The 17,079-nt window shown below is 38.1% G+C and overlaps 2 protein-coding genes across 2 annotated transcripts; one reads left to right on the top strand and one right to left on the bottom strand.

The window, feature by feature from the left end:
- Positions 1-2,681: 2,681 nt before the first annotated feature.
- On the top strand, positions 2,682-8,260 carry LOC143627701 (putative inactive receptor kinase At5g58300). Its single transcript, XM_077097470.1, has 4 exons — positions 2,682-2,854; positions 5,717-5,814; positions 5,917-7,145; positions 7,485-8,260. The coding sequence occupies exons 3-4, from the start codon at positions 5,948-5,950 to the stop codon at positions 8,102-8,104; spliced, it is 1,818 nt and encodes a 605-aa protein (XP_076953585.1). The 5' UTR covers positions 2,682-2,854; positions 5,717-5,814; positions 5,917-5,947; the 3' UTR covers positions 8,105-8,260.
- A 109-nt stretch (positions 8,261-8,369) lies between these two features.
- LOC143627763 (transcription elongation factor TFIIS-like) lies at positions 8,370-10,963 on the bottom strand. The gene is made up of 2 exons (XM_077097516.1): positions 10,544-10,963; positions 8,370-9,543 (listed from the first exon to the last, which is right to left on the bottom strand). Exons 1-2 carry the CDS (start codon positions 10,706-10,708, stop codon positions 8,713-8,715), a joined length of 996 nt encoding a protein of 331 aa, XP_076953631.1. The 5' UTR covers positions 10,709-10,963; the 3' UTR covers positions 8,370-8,712.
- Between the last annotated feature and the right edge of the window lie 6,116 nt (positions 10,964-17,079).

Here is a 17,079-nt window from a genome sequence, read left to right as displayed (position 1 = left end):
TACCAGAGAGGTAAACTTCGACTTCCTCTCTTTTTAGTTCGCATGCTCGATTAAGTTGTTCGAATACGGCGTCTATGATTGTTGATTTGTTCTGACGACGGATTACGTTTTAATATAAACTATATTTGAAATTTTTTTTCTCATGCATGAATAATATAAGGGAAAGGAAATCAAGAGCCTTATGTTAACTGTTTTATTTCGTTGGCTGTTAAAAGAAAAGTTATATATACTATTGTAGTAGTATGCATGTTGTGTTCAAGATGCTTTTTGAACCCATGCAACAGAAGATGCTTTATGATTGGCAAAAGTTACTAAGACTCTTATCACCATACATTATTTCAATATGAATCATGAATTTTAAAGGTGTCCGTCCCCGGAGAATCAACGAATCCACTATAGTAGTTATGTTAATACATCTATTTTCAAATTGTAATCAATCGATAGGTTATTGTACGACGTGTGCACACTTAGATTCTATTGCCCGTGCTTTGCTTGTTGACTAAGGTACGGATTCTGTTTTCTTCACTCATAGTATTGGTTCTAGTCCATTTTATATTCGATGTCCGTCACTTCGTAGTGCGGATTTTTGTTATGTAGTTCGGTTTATTTGTATGATATGGTTATATTAATTTTATAGCATGCAATAGGTTATATATATTTTGAATTCATTATTGCATGTTCCTGTTTAAATATCTTTTAGTTATACGACTTTAGTTCAGTACTCTGTTACCCGAGCATTTCTGACTTGTCGTTGGGGCGTCAACGACATGGCACTTATCGTGACAGTGCGTAATCAAAGTTCACGGCGTCTCTGAAAGTACTCATGTAGTACCTTGGCCACTTAGAGGCGTATAGATCGATCTTAGCTCCGACTCCTGACTTCTGTTTGAGATGGAACAATGTGTGCACGCCACCCACACCGTCTCCTTGGTGCATGGACTAGCTAGCTGTGTACCCCTCTGTTTAGGCTCTGGGTGCTTCCGTATTACACGACCTATTTATTTTAACATCATCGTCGTGTATTTTAGTAATTATATTTTGTTTCGCTATATTTCTGGTCCGTTTTGATATGTGTATACGCATTTGGTTAAATTTGAGTATATTCAGATTACGTCTCGATCGTGTATCGGATTATGTTTCGCATCTAATTATAGTTCGGTCTAAAACGTGGTTTTATATCCGCAATAGTTTCAGTTTTATTTCAGTATGTGTTTTGTCTTATGTATGCCTTTACCTGTACTATTGCTCTCTCCGTTACTGGGCAATTTTTGGCTCAGCCATATTTTCTTGTTTGTGTCTGTCTTATTTGCTAACAGGTAATTCGGGAAATCGGGGAGATCAGTGATGAGAGTAAAATGAAGCTCAAGAATAAGGACTTGATTTAATTTTCTTTTATTTAAGCATTTAATAAATTTGACTTAGAATTTCTTTCAGTGTTTTTAACTCTTTTGGTTGCCATGGGATTCTTTTCATTTCATTTAAATGGTTCTTGTTTGGTCTATGATATCTGTAATAGTGACACGTCAGCCTGCTCCGGGTTGGGGTGTTACAGAAATATTTCGATGGTACATCGAAAGTCCAATCATATAATTAAGATAGAAACAAATGAAATATATGCAAGATATGTTACGATATACGAAAACAATGTGGGCGAAAGTCATTCCCAACACCTTCTATAGGAGACAAATTAACCATCACAATGTTTCAGTTATTGTATGAGCTAGATTATCCTTGACAACGAAAACCAAAGTTAAAAGTCATTGGTTAAATTGTAAGTAAACTAATACGACAAACGAGTCGTATTAGATCACTAAATTCAGTTTGATTTATTAGTATCGCTACTTTTATTACTACTAATACTAATAATCTACAATAACAATAATAACATGTAACAAATAAAATATGTTTAAAAGAATTTCTATATAATACTACTAATTAACACTAAAATTTTAATTCCATTATCATAATTTTTTAACAATTCATATTTTGCTTCTATTAATCATCCTGAACCTCGACTACGACTACAAAATTGGATAGAAGACACACTACCTTCAAAATGTCCCTTTATGACTTTTAGTCATTACTTTGTTTGGATAACATGTGTAGCGTTTAATATAGAACTAGTTTTAAATAAACAATTACGAAAATCACTTGAATATTTGTACTTGTTTCTTTTTCTCCCACTACACATGTCATCCGATTTGCACTGCGCCATGCACATGTATTTTATTACTGTTCTTGAGCTAAAATTGATTATGTATTGAACTTAACACTTATACAATATAACAAGCCAAAATATCAAAGTTTAATTGAAATGAAAATATGAAATGATTTATCTACCATCCTATTCAAATATACAAAAGAAAAAAGAAACTTACTTTTAAATCCATAATAACCTATCAAAATCAAAAAAACTTACAAAATTTTACAAGGCATGTTAAAAATTGGTTAAAAACAAATACAACCGTTAGAAGCATATTCTTATCCTTGTATTTTCTTCATGTTTGGTAAGATTTGAACGTATATTAAAAAAAAAAAAAAAAAGTGTACATAACATAACAAAAAGTCATAAACACAAATTATAAAAAAGCAATTAAACATACAAAATTAATTACGTGTTGCAAATAATTAGAAGACGAAGGAAGAACCAACGGTAAGTAAAATTAAACACCATTTCAATGCTCCCACAATTTTCGATTCAACAAGCTTCGGTATTATAACTATAAGCCTACCGTTGCAATTTCAATTTCAAATTCAAATTCATCCAATTCAATTCACATTTTAGGTTTTTGATATCCAGCCGCCACTGAATTCCAGCTTCCGATTTGCTGTTTACTGCTCGTTTTCTTTACAGGTAATCTAATTAATCAGTTAATCATCTGTATAGTATATAGATTTGATATTTTGTTAATTTACTAGTGAATCGTCTACCGATTTGATATCATTATTATAATTATAATGTAATCGGATTTTGTTTGTCGTCAGGTGATTTGATTAATTTAAATTAGGGAAGTTGGATTATACTATTAGGTCAAATTTAATCTTGTCATCTTCTTCAATTTACCCTAAATACAAATGCTTATTATTAAATTAAAATTAACATTATAATAATCCAGTATTCCAGTTTAAACGTGCCGAGATTAGGCTTCAGCTCGGCTCTTGAGTAGTTTTTTAAACTCGAGCTTGGCTCGTTTATTATTGAATTATTTTATTTTAGTGTTTTTTTAACTACTTAGCTATATATTAGTTAATTTTTATCATAATAGTTTTTATTAAATATGTTAAGCTTTGTCTTCTGTCTTTTTCAATTACCCTGAATACAAAAGGTTATTATTAAATTAAAATTATATATAATCCAATGTAAACGTGCTGAGCTTGTTAAGGCTCGAGCTCGGTTCGTGACTAGTTTTTCAAATTGAGCTCGGCTCTTTTATTATTTATTGATTGTTCAATTATTTTATTTTGATATTTTTCTAACTAATTAGCTATATACTATGAATATAATTTTTATATGTAGTATAATATATTACTTAATTAATTTTTATCATAGTTTTATACATAATAATAGTTTTTATATCAATATGTTAAATAAAATGCTCGTTTAGGCTCGTGAGTCGGTTTGAGCTCGGTATGTGAAGCTTGGGCTCGAGCTTGTTTATAAAGCGAGCCTTAATAAAAACTCAAGCCCTCGATTCGAGTTTTTAACGAGCAGCTTGGCTCGTTTACACCCCTAAATTAGTTAGTGAATCGTCTATCTCGATTTGATAATTTTGAAGTTATTAATCTATATTAGGGAAGTTGGATGATTTGAATACAGCTATTGATGTGGATAATTTTATTAAGATTGCTGTGATTAGGTAAAATTCAGTCTTGTCTGTTCTTGAATTTACCCAAAAAACAAATGGTTAAATTATATTTGTGTAGACAGTATATATTCTGTTCTGTATTTTAAAATTTATATTATTTTGGTCCATAGATTGTGTCCTCAAATATATTATTTCAAGTCCAGTTCCTTTTGTAACAAGAATCTACATTTGTAACTACTTATATTATTATCAGTTATATACTAGTAAATAAAGAAAAAGAAAAACATCAAAATGTACTAGTTCGGCATTTGTGGATTGTTTTAAGATAAATTCAACTAATTAGTTCTTGTTAAGAGTAAAGCATATCAGAAAAAAAAAATAGTTACATGAAAAAACACGTAAACTAATTTTTCGTTTCGTTTTCTTTCTGTTTTGTGAAATACTGAATTAGTGACTGTGTATATGCATGACACTGCTCCTAATATATTTTAAAATTTTAATTTATTTCAGTTGGTTATGGTGCTATTTTGGTATTAACTTCATAGAAACACGAACTTAACATGGAATTCGCGGTTTCGGGTTTAGTCTAAACATGTTTAGCTAAAACGGGCCGGGTTCAGTTCAACTTGATGGGTTCACGGGTAACGGGTTGACCCGTTTAACTAGTTTATTTGTATAATTTTATTTATTTATTCAAAATGTGATTTATGTCATAACTTAACCTAGCTAGAGTATTTTATGTCAAAACTAGAAAATGAAAAGAGCAACGGGCATCGCATATTATTGTTTAAACGTAATTGATTTATGCACATTTGTATTTTCGCCTTTTGTTACTGACTTTGTAATTTTAGAGTATTAATACACAAAAAGAAGAGAATGTCTTTTTCGGGTTAAACATGTTGTGTTTGGGTTCATGTGTCTGACATGATTTCGGGTTCATGTAAGATTTTTGGGTTCGTGTGGGTTTGACCCAGCAAACCATGAACACAGCCTGTTTAATGGGCTGCCCTGTTTCGAATAAGTCCATATTTGTCCCTTCATGTAAGTAGATAATAAACGAATATTATGAAGTCAATTAATTTGGATGGTTGAAATTATGCATTTCATTTTACATCCAATAATTTTCGCCCTGATTGCGGTGCTTGCATATAATGTATATACGTGTGAACCCTCGGGTGGGCGAAAGTGAAATTGCACTAATTTTGACGTTATTTTACTAATCTCATGAAAATAACGTTAAAAGCGGCGGAAGGTTAATCAGGCATCATGTGGTGGCGTTGATAGCCGAAAGACAAGGGTGCATGCACTAATCGGCGGTGCCCCGATGATTGAGTGTTATGTGTCTTATGTCCAAGGCTTGATGCAAAACTACTATTGAGCTGGGGGTCTCACCGGAAGCAGCCTCTCTATTCCTAAAGGGTAGAGGTAAGGCTGTCTACATCTTACCCTCCTCAGACCCTACCATAGCTTTGCTATTGATGGGATATACTGAGTACGATGATGATGATTATGATGATGATGATGATGATGATGATGATGATGATTTTACATCCAATAATTTTAATGCTTTTTGCAGAACAAATGAATGTACTTTTGCTTTTTCTTTTTATTAGTGATTGGGCCTTTTCTTTTTAGGTTTGATTCTTCTTGTCACTATAACCTCCTTTATTTTGTTTTTTGTATAGTATTTTTGTTCTCTGTTAAAATAGACAATGACTCATGTATTCCATTATACAAAAAAGTTAATCCACAACATATTTAAATTCCATACTTGTGGTTCTCTAAATCACAAACAAATCTTTCATCTACGTACATGATTGAATAATTCTTTGCTAAACATCTAATCTCATACTTTCTACCGAAAAATAAAGTTCTAATAATTATTCTCTGCTTTTCCCATATGAAAAAAGGCGAAAGAGGTCAAGATAATCAGACTGTTCTCCATCAAAGTTTTAAACATTATCGAATTCACTTCATTTCATCACTTCCATTTTGAAGATCTTGCAAGGTACCAACTCATTTATTTTCATTTAATCGGTTTCCGTGATATTTATATGTTCTTAATCTGCATTGTATTCAAATTTTATGAGATTTTCACTTCTTCATTTAGGTGATCAAGGTTATTTGTGTAATTACGCTCGATGAGAAGCCTAGTGAAGCTTCAGTTATTATCAGTGGCTACTTTCATTCTCCTACTATACAATTTTCATGTCACAATTGCTGATGATGAGCTGGATTTAAACTCTGATGCTGAATCACTCCTTAAATTTTCTTCATCTGTATTACACCTTAGAAAACTTAACTGGAATTCATCAATCCCTATTTGCACTTCATGGGTCGGTATCAAATGCAACGATGAGGGCAAAAGAGTTATTGCAATTCATCTCCCAGCAGTTGGACTTTTTGGTCAAATCCCTGTTAATACAATTGGAAAGCTAAATAATCTCAAAGTTCTTAGCTTGAGATCCAATTTCCTAAGTGGGACCCTACCATCTGATCTACTATCAATCCCATCTCTTCAATCTATTTACCTTCAACACAACAATTTTTCCGGTGAAATTCCCATTTTACCCCTGCAAACGACCGCATTAGACCTTTCGTTCAACTCTTTTTCTGGTAGCATCCCCGAACTTAACCTCACTCGCCTTCGTGTCTTTAACATTAGTCACAACTCTCTAAACGGGTCAATCCCTGCTTCCCTCCAAAAGTTCCCGGTCTCTTCATTTGAAGGGAATTCGCTATGTGGGCCTCCTTTAAATCAATGCTCACCTTTGACTTCCAATATCCCGATCCCACCCGTGAACTCAAACAAAAGAAAGAAACTTAGCACTGGTGCTATTATAGGCATCGCGGTTGGAGGCTTCTTTTTCTTAGTTTTACTTGCATTATTATTATTCTTTTTCTGTTTAAAAACAAAGACAAGAAAAGAAGATTCGGTTGGTGAGTTGAAAGTCCAGGCTGTCACGCCGGGGAAAAACGAGAAGTCGGATGATTTTGGAAGCGGGGTGCAAGCAGCCGAGAAGAACAAGCTAGTGTTCTTTGAAGGAAGTGTTTATAATTTTGATCTTGAAGATTTGCTAAGGGCTTCAGCTGAGGTTCTTGGAAAAGGTAGTTATGGGACCGCGTATAAGGCGATTTTGGATGAAGAAACAACGGTTGTGAAACGGATCCGGGAAGTTGGTGTTGCTAAAAAGGATTTTGAACAGCATATGGAGTTTGTTGGGCAGGTCGGAAGGCATCCGAATATTGTGCCGTTATGTGCTTATTATTATTCCAAAGATGAAAAGCTTCTTGTTTATGAGTATATGCACACCGGTAGCCTCTCGTCAGTTTTGCATGGTATGTAAAATTATTTTAATTATGTAGATGTGGTTTGGTTTATGGAATGGGTAAGTTGGTAATGGATCAAAACGGGTGATCTTATGATATGGGTTGAAACGGGTCGGGTCAGGTCAGATTTTCGTTTTAGTGTATATCTGATATTTCAACTTTTTGAGGAAAAAAAGAAACATTTTAGGATGTTTTATACACTATAAGTACATTTTAGGTTACTTTCAAACCGATTTTTAGCTCGTTTCTTATCACACACATTTGACCATAATATACGGGTCGACCCGTTGAACTCGGGCTTTTTCCAATAATATTAACTTCTTATTACATCCTCTAATAATTACACAGGTAACAGAGGAATAGGAAGAACTCCATTAAACTGGGATTCAAGAGTGAAGATATCACTAGACGCTGCAAAAGGACTCGCTCACATTCACTCAGAAGGCGGTGCTAAATTCACACACGGTAACATCAAATCATCAAACATTCTCCTCACCCGAGACCTTGATGGTTGCATATCCGATCTGGGCCTCGCCCCGTTAATGACATTCCAATCTCCAAAATCACGGTGCATTGGGTACACCGCACCCGAAGTAACCGAGACCCGAAAGTTCACTCACAAATCAGACGTTTACAGCTTTGGAGTCCTGATTTTGGAGGTTTTGACTGGTAAAGCACCTATCCCGGCATCGGGTCAAGAAGATGTGGTTGACTTGCCTAGGTGGGTCCGGTCGGTGGTCCGGGAAGAGTGGACTGCTGAGGTGTTTGATGTGGCGTTGATGAAGCAAGAACATGTGGAAGAAGAGATGGTTCAGATGCTTCAGATTGGGCTTGCTTGTGTGACCCGGATTCCTGATATGAGGCCATCAATGGAAGAAGTTGTTAAGATGATCGGGGATTTACGACCGTTGGATTCTGATTGTCGACAGTCGTCTGATGATAATAGGTCTAATGCGGTCACTCCATGATTGTTGTGTTTGATAGGGGTGGTGTTTAAAATTGTTCAAGAAAACATTGCATTGCATTTGTGTTTTTTTGTTATTACGTCTTATTTTATTAGTACTTCAGTTTTTTGTTGGATTCCAAAATCAGGTTTATTTTTATAACTTATAACTAGTTCTATGTGTGTGCGTGTGAATGCCACCATTGGGCGTCCCCAACCGACCACATGTGATGATAACAGATGAATAATCCGAGGCTATGAATGCATAATTAAACATATACTAAACTCGTCGATGGATAATCCGAGGCTATGAGCTTGATTCTCAAAGCAGCCGAAAGTGAGATTATGCTACAAAGCAACACACCAAACACAAAACAAAAAATAACTTGAATCAATAAGACCATGAATTGATTCAACAGAACTAAATATTTTAAACAAAATAAACCATCTCTAAGAACCACAGTAAACTCCTACATCCAACACCAATTAAAAACAAAGCAAAACAAAAACATTAATAAAAGAATAAAACTACCTCAACATCTAACTCAACCTGAAATTAACAGCTGCAGCACCATCCAATATCAAAGCCCACAGTCCACACACCTAACCACCGACCCGACCCGACTCGACCACTTAACAAAACTTCCAATGATTATCACAATTCACACACGTCACAAACGTGGTCATCGGTTCATCAGCACTCCGAGTCTGCAACTGATAATAAGTGCACTTACGCTTCCCACACCGCCCACATTTAAACTGATCAGTAGTAGCCTTTGGCGGCCCGCCACGCTCACAGTCAAACAAAGCCTTCTCTTTAATCTTCACATTCTGCATTTGCCTCTCGGTGCTCGCCATCTCCTCAGGTGTTAACTCCACAACCCTCTCGGGTTTAAACTCACCAACAAGAATCTTCCTTCTAAAATCAGGATTCTTGGGATCCTTAACGTTGAACATTATAGACCGGTATTTAAACTTCTGGGCCCCATTAGATTTCCCCCATTTCTCAAACATTGCTGTCTCAACCGATACCGCCACCCTGTAAGGATCAATGGACGTCACTTTAACCTTCAGTTCATCATCATTATTGTTATCAACCTCTCCTGACACTTTGCATAATGCTTCTGCAAGAAGCTCACGGATTTTGTCACGTAGCGGATCCTTGCAGTAAACGAGAGAGTTTAGCTTCAAGGGAGGAACATCATTTGTCATAGGTTTCTTTTCGACTTTGACAACGTTAACTTTCTCGACTTTTGTGATCTCTGTCTTTTCAACCTTGACAGAATTGGTCCTCTGAACTTTCTTTTCCATGCTTGTAGATTTCTTGATGTCCAAGTTTTCGTTTTTCTTGTTCTTTACGGTTTCTTGAACGATTATGGCTTTCCAAATCTCGACCAGCTCAGAAGCCACCGATTGAATCTTTTTTCTTGGATGTTTTGTTAATTGACGAAGACGTTTTCCCACCTGATGAAATCACAATTGCATAAATATTATATACAATCACAAACAAACAGAATGAACACGTAACCGAACAAAAGAACACTTAAAGAAACGGATTTTCTCGTTCGTGTTCTCACTTGTGAAGAAAATGAACGTGTTTGTTTATTTACATTCTAAACAAAAGAGATAAACATAAAAGAATATCAAAAGCATAATTATTATACACAAATCGCATTATTAGTCTCATACAATCATTACTAGGCCTGCAACGAACAGAATGAACACGTAACAAACGAATTTTGTTGTCCGCGTTCACTCGTGAAGAAATTGAACGTGTTCATTTGTTAATACTCTCAAAAAACAAAGATAAACATAAATCAATACCATAAAAGCAAATGTGAATATGAATGCCCAAATTAAAATCCGACATACTATCATCAACATTACATCCATATAGATTTCAAAAATAAACGAAGATATCTAAAACACGATTTTTAAAATACAAAATCAAACGGATTTAAATAATAATCCTTGCAGAAAAAAAAAATTAAACGAACATTCAAACAAACGAAAGGTAATTGGAAGAACAAGCCATTCATTAAATTTCTCTTGCTCATTCCTTTAATTACATAAACCAAATTTATGCTCATGTTCGTTTCGTTTCTTGAATGCACAAACATAATTCATTAGGAAATTTATCCCATGCATTCGTTTAATTCATATTAAAAAAATTCACGTTCATGTTCATTCATTTAATCATACGAATAAAATTCGTGTTCACGTTCGTTTCGTTTAATAAATGCACAAACATAATTCATTAATAATACCTAATCCCTAAATCAAAATTAAGGCAAATACAACAGAACCCAAATAACCAATAATCACAAAAACACAAATCCGATTTCACAAATTATTCTTTTTTTTTTTTCACATAAACATCTAAAAAACCAACCACGAAAACAAACCGAACCGAACCCACATGCATTCAACATTAACCCATTAATAATAATAATAATAATAATACCTGGGTAGAGACGAGAATCTGATAATTAACGGGAAACTTCTTCAACGTGATCAAGGCATCCACACAGCGGTCTTCCTCCGGCGACGTTTCCACATCGCCGGAAACAACCACCGCGTCGGCGTTTTTCTTGGCCGATTCAAAGAGCTCTATTAACTCTCTCTCCATGAATGAATTAGAATGCAATGCAATGCAATGGCGGTGAGAGTTGGCAGGTATAGAGGAATGTGACCGTTGATTGGCACGTGTGGAGGTGATCGGACGGTGGAGATTGGAAGGATCGGTGAATGGGTAACACGTGTGCAATGTGAAGGATAGAGAGCCGTATGATGTTTTGTTGGTTGTTAGGGTTTTGGCCGTTATAAGTGGGAAGCTTATATGGTTCTGGTTTGTCACGTGAGGATGATTGTTGCTGTCACGTGAGGATTTGTTCTGGGTTTGGGCTTTGTTTTGTTTTGTTTTGTTTTATGTTAGGCGGGCTGAATGTTATTTTAGTTGTTAGAGATAGAGGTGCATAAATCGGGTTTTTTCTAATACCCAGGTTTGGTATGGAACCGGTTTCGAGTATGATCGGGTGGGGTATTGAGGAGAAAAACTCAACCCTATGTGCTCGGGTAGGGTATGATCGGGTTCGGGTATTGGAACCGGGTACGACCGGGCATTAATACCCGGTTTTGAATTTGTAATTTTTTATACATTTTTTAATTTGTTTAAAATTTAAATTTGCTTTGTAATGTATAAAAATAATCTTACTCCTCTAATAAAAGACGATCACTAAGTGCCACTTGTCAAACTCTCATCAATTCTTAGACTTTTTAACCTATTTTTATAATATGAATCCTATGGGTCATTACCCACCCTGTTTAATGTTATTCAGATCTTATCTTTTATTCATTTCTAAACCCTAAATCACAGAACTCTACCAACTCCATCATCCATCCCCCTTTCCATGGTCGCTGCCGGCACCGAAATTGTGACATCTGACTCGATCCGACCCGACCCAGGTACCCGTTTCTCTGACCCGATCTCTTTCTTTTATGATTTAATATTTATTTATACTTATATTTTACTTTTAATAATAATAATATACTTTTTCCTTCCCGCCTCTTTCTCTCTCTTTCTTTCCGCCGTCCCGTCCCTCTCCTCTCTTTCCGCCTTCTTTTCCCTCTTGTCGCCGTCCCGCCCTTACGCCTTGTTTCCCTTTCCTTCCCGCCTAAGGTTGTCTGCGCAGCTCCACGCGCCAGACTCCCTTACAAGGAATCCTGCGTGAAGACCACCTGTTTCAGCGATACGCGAGACGAACTCTTCTCGCAGCGCGTTAAGAATTGAAATTCTTCTCGCAGCGCGCTAAGAACGGAAGTTCTTCCCGCGACGCGCTAAGGATTTGTAGTTCTTCTCGCAGCGCGCTAAGAATCGTAGTTCATCCCTCGACGCGCGAAGAATTATAGTTCTTCCCGCGGCGCGCTAGGAATTTTAGTTCCTCCCGCGGCGCGCTAAGAAATGTGATTCTTCCCGCGGCACGCTTAGAAATGTAGTTCTTTCCGCGACGCGTTAAGGTTGGTTCTGTCTGCCTTCGCGCTCGCGCTCTCTTGACCTTCTGTGTCTGCCTTCGCGCCTTAGCCTTCTCGCGCTGAATCCTTCGAGTTTTCTGTTTAAATCTAGCCGTTTGCTTTTGTGTTGTCTTATCTTTTGAGCTGTTGACCTAATCTGCTTTATGTCTGAAAAGTTACTTTCGGCGCAGCATGCGCACCAACCCCATTGGTTGACAGAAAAAGTGACTGACATAATCTTTTGAGAATCTGCTTTTGCCATGCTTGACCAGTACTTTATCTGTCCTCTCCCATGCCTTTTTCTGAATCCTGTCAGCCTTTTTCTCTTTTTCCCTGCTACCATATCTTTTGATATCTTTGCTTTTCAGAACTTTTTACTTTTGAGATCTTTTCCCCTTTTTCTAGGGTTTGTGTCCCCTAGGGTTTGCCTATATATAGTACTATTTTCTTAACACTTCACACACTACACTTACTCTCTCCTGTTTTCCTTGCTCTCTGCCGCCTCCCTCTCTTGCCTCCGTCTTCCTCCCTGTTCTGCCCTGCTTTTCCGGTAATATATACTTATTAATTATGCTAACTTATAATCAAGACTTGAAACAAATCATTAAAACAATAATCTTATTTATAGGTTAACTTGTGCTTGTTTAAAGTTGGTTCTTGCTTTATCTTACACCGCATCGTTTATCAAGTGAGTAATCTCGTACCTAATCCCTTTTTGCTTTTAATGTTTTGGGATGTTCATGTGTTCATACAAACTTAGAGTCTTAAACTTGTTTATGAACTTTAGTCGCGCAGTATCCCATGTGTTGAGGACGTAGACTTGGCTGTTATTTGTATGTGTGGATCATTAACCGTCTTGTCGGTCTATTCCGCAGTTTTCATGGTACCATTAGATGAACACGGGAGAACATTCGTTTATGATTTTCTCTTTTGTTTACACATGCACAGTTAGTCTTGTTTGTGAGCTCAATTGTGAGCACTGGCAGTCTTATGAATCTTAGAGTTGGTCCCAATCAGATTACACCCTTGTTGAAAACCAGACATACACATGTTGCGCGCAGATTTATGATTATCTATGTATTGTATTAAACTTGATTTCTCACCAACACGCAAGTGTTTGACGTTTATTTTAACACATGTTCAGGTTTGCAGTAGCTGTTTTGGAGCTTGTGGACACGTAGGACGTTTTCACTTTTGGACCTAGAATTAAAATGTATCAAGACAAGTTAATGTTGTTTGAATGTTATAATTTATAATATATTGATTTATGTTTGATTTATGTTCTTTATTTTCCCCGCTGCGCGTGCGCGATAAAATGTGTATTAATAAATATTGATACCAATAGTGTCGCGAGTAATGAAGCAATATGTGGCGCCCCGATGTATAATCCGCCTTTGGTCGGGGTGTTACAGATTGGTATCAGAGCTCGTTGACTTTAGGATAGGTGGTTAGACGTAACGGCCTAGAATACCTAAGAGTCCCTTCTCGCGCATGAGAGAAATCTCATGTTTGCGCGCTTATTGTTAATTACTCATTATTTGTGAATATGCTCGCGCTTGCGCAATATATGATTTTATGTTTTATTTCGCGATATTTCGATTTTTGTTGAATTTCGATTTTTATTGATTTTACTTACATATTCGTTTGTGGGATTTGAAAATCCGAAAAGTCATGGTGATACATGAATAGTTGATTTTCAATTTCCATTTACGATTATGTTCTGAGGTTGGAGACTTGAAAAGTCATGGTGATACATGAATTGTCAACCTCCAATACTCATTTTCTTGTATATTTTATATTGAAGATTGGAAAGTCATGGTGATACATGAATTGTCAATCTCCAATACTCGTTTACTCGTATATTTTAAATTGGGAATTCGGAAAGTCATGGTGATACATGAATTGTCGATTTCTGATTCGAATTTGTTACCTTTATTAAGTCTGCAATTAGGGTCATTTATTTTACTTTAACTTTTGATAGCATCTAACTCCGTGAAACCAAGCTTTATAAGATTAAACCTTTGCGCTAAAACCAAGATATTAACTAAAAATTAAAATTTTTATAGAATGCCTCCGCTATCTCGCCGATTTCAGAGAAGAGAAGCCTCGCGCATGCGTAGACAGCAACGTTCCCAGGAAATGGCCGCCGCAATAGCCCAAGCTTTGAGCCAAAACAATACCAACACCTCGAGTTATAACATTAAGTCCTTTAACGCGGGTAACCCTCCAAAGTTCACAGGTCTTGGAGGAGCCACCGTGATGCTCCAATGGCTCGAGAAGATAGAAAACACTTTCCTCCACACCCAATGCCCCTCAGACAGACGAACCCTATATGCTTCCAGTGTCCTGGAATCCAGAGCGCTTACATGGTGGAATGGAGTAGCTCATGCGCGTGGCGCAGAGGCTGCTTCTAGCATGACATGGGAGGAATTCAAGGAAATTCTTACGCGAGAATTCTGCCCTCCCAATGAAGTTAAGCGCCTGGAGGAAGAATTCTGGAACTTGAAGCAATACAGTGGCGAAGCGCGCGAGTACGCGACGCGCTTCCACGAGCTAAGCTTACTGGTCCCTCACCTTGTTACCCCTTCACGCCGAGCAATCGAGAAATTCCTTGGGGGTCTCCCCATGGAAATTCAAGATTCTGTATGGGCCAGAAACCCAGTTACCCTCTCTGACGCCATTGAGTTGGCCGCTGTGCTCAGCGACAACCATGTCAGAGCAGGAACCCTGTTCCTGCGGGGAACTGAGAAGACCAAACCTACCAAAACTGCCCCTGAACCAACAGAAACCAAACCAGAACCCTCAAACCGTAACAACCTCAAGCGCAGGCGCAAGGCCTATGCGCTTACCAACACGCCCATTGTCCAGCAACCCATTTACCAACCCCCAGTTTACGCGCCTAACCCTCTGTCAGCCTACCCAACTCCTCCTGTAGTCCACAACTATGCCTTAACCAACCCAGCACTCCCTGCCCCACCAACTAAGAAACCTTACACAGGAAACCATCCCTTTTGCCCAACCTGTAGATTTCACCACCTAACCCAAACCCCGTGTCGACTTTGTAACCGATGTGGCCGTGCTGGTCACACTGCTGAGAACTGTAGAGTCCTTCCCGCCAACCCAATTGCGCAAACACCACCAGTCTACCCACAGAATCTACAACTAACCTACCAAAACCCACGACCCAGGTCGTGCTATAACTGCGGTGATCCCAGTCATTTCCGGAACGCGTGCCCGAGACTACAAGTTCAGATTACGCAAGCGAATCCGGTGAACCAGATTTCAAACCAAGTGACGCGTGGACGAGCTTTTAACATAACCGCGCACCAAGCGCACGCGAATAATGACGTAGTTAATGGTACATTTTTGCTTAACGGATTTTATGCTTCTATACTTTTTGATACTGGCGCCGATCGAAGTTTTATCTCTCGCGCGTTTGAGCAGAAGCTTGCGCGACCGCGCGATAACTTAAAAGAAGATTTTTCAGTTGAATTGGCTAATGGTGAAATTATTTTAATTAACTCTGTGATCAAGGATTGTACGCTTAACCTTAACGAAAACGATTTTCTGAACGACCTCATCCCTATGCCTCTTGGAAGCTTTGATGTTATCATTGGTATGGACTGGCTCTCGCATAATCGCGCCGAAGTTATTTGCGCCAAGAAGATGATTCGCATACCTCGAGAAAATGGTGATCTTCGTATCTACGGCGAAAAACCCTCCCGCGGTCTTAAACTTATGTCTTGCGCCGAAGCCCAAAGACTCATGCGGAAAAGGTGTATTGCATTCTTAGCTCATGTGGTTAAACCTGCTGAAGAAGAGAAGCTTCGCGATATCCCTGTTGTGCGTGATTTCCCTGAAGTTTTTCCTGATGATCTTCCTGGTATCCCTCCCGCTCGTGAAGTCGAGTTTCGTATTGATCTTGTCCCTGGTGCTTCCCCCGTTGCTAAATCTCCTTATCGTCTTGCGCCCGCTGAGATGCAAGAATTGGCCAGCCAACTTCAAGAGTTGACTGCTAAAGGATTCATTCGCCCTAGCTCTTCGCCCTGGGGTGCTCCGGTGTTGTTCGTTAAAAAGAAAGATGGATCGTTTCGCATGTGTATAGATTACCGCGAGTTGAACAAACTCACCATTAAAATCCGGTATCCCTTACCGCGTATTGACGACCTCTTTGATCAACTCCAAGGTGCCTCCTGTTTCTCGAAGATCGATCTCCGCTCTGGTTATCACCAGTTGCGCATCCGCGATGAAGATGTTCCGAAGACTGCTTTTCGAACTCGTTATGGCCATTTTGAATTCTTGGTCATGTCCTTCGGTCTAACCAACGCACCCGCCGTTTTCATGGATCTAATGAATCGGGTGTGTAGGCCTTTCTTGGATAAATTCGTGATTGTGTTTATCGATGATGTTCTGGTGTATTCTAAGACCAAGGCCGAGCATGAGCAACATCTCCGATTGGTGTTGCAAAAGCTTCGAACCGAGCAACTCTATGCTAAGCTTTCCAAGTGTGAATTTTGGTCTGATGAAGTACAGTTTCTTGGTCATGTTGTAAACAAGATGGGTATTCATGTCGACCCATCCAAGATTGAAGCAATCAAGAACTGGATCACGCCATCTACTCCTACCGAGATCCGTTCCTTTCTGGGCTTAGCTGGTTATTACCGGCGCTTCATTTCGAACTTCTCGAAGATCGCTTTGCCTTTAACAGCTCTGACGCACAAAGGTAAACCGTATATTTGGGGCTCGAAGCAAGAAGAAGCCTTTCTAACACTCAAGCGTTTGTTGTGTGAAGCTCCTGTTCTTGCGCTACCTGAGGGTAATGATGATTTTGTCGTGTATTGCGATGCATCCAACCAAGGTCTCGGTTGTGTTCTTATGCAACGAGGCAAGGTTATCGCTTACGCATCAAGGCAACTTAAGGTTCATGAAAAGAATTATACAACTCACGACCTCGAGCTTGGTGCAGTTGTTTTTGCCTTGAAGATCTGG

The sequence above is a fragment of the Bidens hawaiensis genome, unplaced genomic scaffold, assembly GCF_021521415.1.
Source record: "Bidens hawaiensis isolate Kalapana, Puna unplaced genomic scaffold, B.hawaiensis_p1.1 tig00000458_1, whole genome shotgun sequence".
NCBI classification, from domain to species: domain Eukaryota; kingdom Viridiplantae; phylum Streptophyta; class Magnoliopsida; order Asterales; family Asteraceae; genus Bidens; species Bidens hawaiensis.
The sequence above is the reverse complement of the archived record's forward strand: the minus strand, read 5'-3'. Positions and strand labels throughout refer to the sequence as shown.